A 4228-nucleotide genomic window follows, 5' to 3' on the forward strand; every position below is an offset into this window, starting at 1 on the left:
GTGTGTGTGAGAGTGTGTGTGAGAGTGTGTGTGTGTTACACAGACATAAAGTCCTTTTGTCCTCAGTGTTTCCCTCCATCAGTGTAAACAGCTTCATGTTAAACTCCAACGTTCACTCTGAACTTTTACTGCTCACTGTGAAGGAGAAGCCTTCATCATCATCATCATCATCATCATCATCATCATCATCATCATCATCATCATCATCACACACTGAACCACACAATCAGACACAGAAACACAGTGTGTCTCTGGCCCCTCCCTCAGTGCCCCCCCACACAGCTCCATCACAGAGTCACACTGTGTTGTTGTCGTCTCACTGGACAAAGAACACACACACACACACACACACACTCACTCACACACACACACACACACACACACACACAAACACACTCACTCACAGGATGGCTGCCGTCTCAGCTAACTGCTGTCGAGCGTCTCAGACCTTCATCGTCTTCTTCGTCCTGTCAGGTAAGACACAAACCGATGACATCACAACACAAACCGATGACATCACAACACACACCACTGACATCACAACACACACCACTGACATCACCAGTCTGCGCTCTCGGGGCTGTTTGCGTCGACTCAGGAGGACAGGAAGGAGTGAAGCTCAGACCAGCTTCATCTTCATCAGTCATCATCATTCATGTCACATGATCAATATTGAGTGTTAAATCAACAGACAGGAAACAGGAAGTCTGTGTGTGTGTGTGTGTAACTGACTGAGACCTTGGACAGGTAGAGACAGGTAAATCAGTCCCTCCAGGATTTCACAGGCTTGTTTTGGGATTGTTGCAGCTAAAAAAAAACTGATAAAAGTTGTGATGTTTCCAGATGTTTTAGATGTTTCCAGATGTTTTATTGTTTAATGAAATTGCGTGAGAAAGTAAAAATTGACGCTATCTTCATTAAAAATAATAATAATAATTCATTAAAAACAGAAGGCAACTTGTTCCAGTGAGAATAAATCCAGGTGAGTGCAGGTGCTCTGTCTGAATCACAGGTAGATCTGATCTTAATGATGACCTCATCACTTTATCAGTTTATATCGTTAACGTCTTCACACGTGTCTTCACAACAAGCTTCAACACCACAAACAAGGGAGTGAGTTTGGTGACATCATCAAGGTGTAGATCAGGGAACTGTCTGATTGGTTGGTTGAATCTGTGTTAATTATTGAGACTTCCTGGAGGAAGCGATTTATGTTAAAGAGACTGGACTTAAATATATATATTTATGTTTTATCCACCATTAAACACACTCACACACTCACACACTCACGCTGCATCAGGTGTCATCTATCTGCATCATATAACCTGCGGACTGGAGGAGCCTGGAATCGAACCGCCGACCTCCTGACAACTGGACTGAGAACAACGTGAAGCCTTTACCTGCGTAAACCAGGTGTTGTTGTTTGTGTCGTCATGACGACATGTGTGACACTGTCCTCTGTGTTGTCTGTGTGCTGCAGTGGGACAGTTTCCGTCCGTTTCCTGTTTCAAGGTGCCGGAGGGGGGCGTGGCCTCTCTGTCCTGCCAGTACTCGGTGAAGCGGTTCGGCCTCAGCCGGGTCTGCTGGGGCCGCGGCTGCGGGACCTTCTGGTGCAGCAACATCCTGGTGCAGACGGACGAGAACGGCGTCATCTCCAAGGTCAGGTGACGTCATGTGACTGAGTGTTCATTCAGTGACCTCATCGACCTGCTGACTCCTGACCTGATGGATGGATGATGGATGATTGATAGTTAAATGATGATTGATAGATGGATGATTGATGGATGATTGATTGAAATTTGCTCGGGCGTCCTGATGTCAGCAGCCGGTCAGAGTGTGACTGAGCAGCCGTCCGGTCGCTGAGCTCAGGTGATTCTGGACAGACACACCACCACGTCTCAATAACAGGAATAAATATGAACTAAAATGAACAGATTAAATGACGTTACATTTTTAATATATACGACAGATTAGATATTAAGTGTGGATCCTGTTTTTCTACCTGTGGAGATTTGAGTTGAATTGTCACAGTTCAGTCAGGTACAGGTGTGTTGAAGTGTCACCTGAGCTGAGCTGCTGATATCAGGACGAACGTCTTCTTCCTGAGTCCGAGTTCGACTTGGAAGGTTTGAACTCTGAATACGGGAGTCCGGACTTCTCTTACTTTGTTCTGAGAGACGGCTCCAGTCTTGACCAACAACACAGGTGTGTGTGGGGTTTGTATCGTGTTCAAACGTAACTTTATTACACATCTGGTGGTTGACATCACCTCTGTCTGGCCTTTGGTCAGAGTTCATGTTTAATGACGTCAGTTTTGTCTCGTCTTCCTCGTCGACCACGTTATCACACCTGTGACGGTTTGACCTGTCCCTGGTGCCGCAGGTGGCCGACCGGTACCGGCTGACGGGGGACGTCCTGGACGGACAGATGGATCTGGACATCCTGAACGTGAGGCGGACGGACAGCGGGCCGTACTGCTGCAGGGTGGACATCGACGGCATCTTCAACGACAAGAAGGTGATCATGAACCTGCGAGTGGTCAAAGGTGAGACGAACTACCTGCGCGGTTAAAGGGCGGGTTCACAATCTCTCAGCTCAGGACACATTGTCTTTGTGTCTGTTAATAAGAACTGTGCAAAGGATCAGTGACTGGTGTCCAACACAGAATCTACAAGCACTTTATAGAGGAAAGAGCAGAGGAGTCAGGATGAGGACAAGCAGCTCCTCGGTCCACAGCAGCAGGTGTGAGGACAGGTTCATGTCCCACGTCATCCACCAAACCATCCACCTGGATTTCTCCTCCATGTCTGACAGTGACGCTGTCTCTTTAAGAACAGACCCGGGCCAGGACCAGCACCTCTGTTTGAGACGACCGAGGACGTTTCTTTGTTGGAAAGTCAAAGTGCAGTTTGTGTGTGGACACCACACTGCACTTCCTCTGTGACATCCTCCTGGTTCACACGTCTCAGGTTCATGAGAGGGCCCCTCCGGACCCCCTCTGGAGGCCCTCTGGAGGCCCTCTGGAGGCCCTCTGGAGGCCCTCCGGGGGCCCTCTGGAGGCCCTCCGGAGGCCCTCTGGAGGCCCTCCGGACCCCCTCTGGAGGCCCTCCGGAGGCCCTCTGGGGGCCCTCCGGGGGCCCTCTGGGGGCCCTCCGGGGGCCCTCTGGGGGCCCTCCGGAGGCCCTCTGGAGGCCCTCCGGGGGCCCTCTGGACGCCCTCCGGGGGCCCTCTGGAGGCCCTCCGGGGGCCCTCTGGAGGCCCTCCGGGGGCCCTCTGGAGGCCCTCTGGAGGCCCTCTGGGGGCCCTCTGGAGGCCCTCTGGAGGCCCTCTGGAGGCCCTCTGGGGGCCCTCTGGAGGCCCTCTGGGGGCCCTCTGGAGGCCCTCTGGGGGCCCTCTGGGGGCCACACATTGTGTGTGATGTCTTCAGCTCTCAGTCTTTAGTTCTTGTGTGATCCTCGTCTCTTGATTTTTCCTGTAGCTCATGAAAGTTGTTGTTGTGTTCAGTGAAGTAAGATCTGGTTTTATGTTGTTCTGGTTCTTCCTCCTCAGCTTCAGTCACCAGTTCTCCTCCTCCTCCTCCAACAACCACGACCGCGGATCGAGTGACGGAGCCGTCGGCCTCCACAGGTGAGAGGTGACAGGTTCTGTTTGAAACCCGAGGTCTAGACCGCGGTCCACAAAGGACCAGACCCTCATAGACCAGGTCCTCCTGTCTCGTTCTCTGTGCAGTGAACTGGAAAACGCTGCTGTCGTCTCAGCTGGACCTCCTGAGGAGGAACTCCACCCTGCTGCGCTCCGACACCATCACCGTGAGTAACCATGACAACACCAGTTACTCGACAAGAACTGGAAGCAGGCTGTTCTCCGAGGCTCCGTGTTTTATAACACAGCACCACTTTACATTAAGACTCATAAATGGTTTATAATACGGTTATTAATTCAGTTTATATATAAATCATTAATAAACTAGTTATAACAGAGTTTTCAGACATTGATGCAGGCTCACTATTTGGCAAGATGAAGTTAATGATTACTACTCATTAATCTGACTAATGAGTTCAGGAGCTTTATTGTAAAGTGTGGAACGACTCATTAATAACTAGCTAGTGAAGTGAAGCTTCATCACAGTTGTACTGACGAGTGGTTCATTACTGGAAGCTTTAAATCAGACTCAACAGGGACCTCTGCTGGTCAGTGTAGGGTTAACCTAACCCTAACTAACCTACCC

General features: G+C 50.2%; 1 protein-coding gene across 1 annotated transcript in view; it reads left to right on the forward strand.

Moving 5' to 3' along the window:
- The first annotated feature begins 399 nt into the window (after window positions 1-399).
- The window catches only part of timd4 (T cell immunoglobulin and mucin domain containing 4), a 5267-nt gene continuing 1438 nt past the window's right edge, over window positions 400-4228 (forward strand). The window contains exons 1-5 of the mRNA XM_087171872.1: window positions 400-474; window positions 1481-1659; window positions 2383-2545; window positions 3550-3627; window positions 3730-3918. Of these exons, the coding sequence (XP_087027998.1) occupies window positions 408-474; window positions 1481-1659; window positions 2383-2545; window positions 3550-3627; window positions 3730-3918 (676 nt within the window). The 5' untranslated portion in view covers window positions 400-407. The remainder of the gene's footprint in view (window positions 475-1480; window positions 1660-2382; window positions 2546-3549; window positions 3628-3729; window positions 3919-4228) is intronic.

The sequence above is a fragment of the Seriola lalandi genome, unplaced genomic scaffold (assembly GCF_002814215.2).
Source record: "Seriola lalandi dorsalis isolate HSWRI2012SDOR001 ecotype SW California unplaced genomic scaffold, Sedor1 jcf7180002050029, whole genome shotgun sequence".
NCBI lineage: Eukaryota > Metazoa > Chordata > Actinopteri > Carangiformes > Carangidae > Seriola > Seriola lalandi.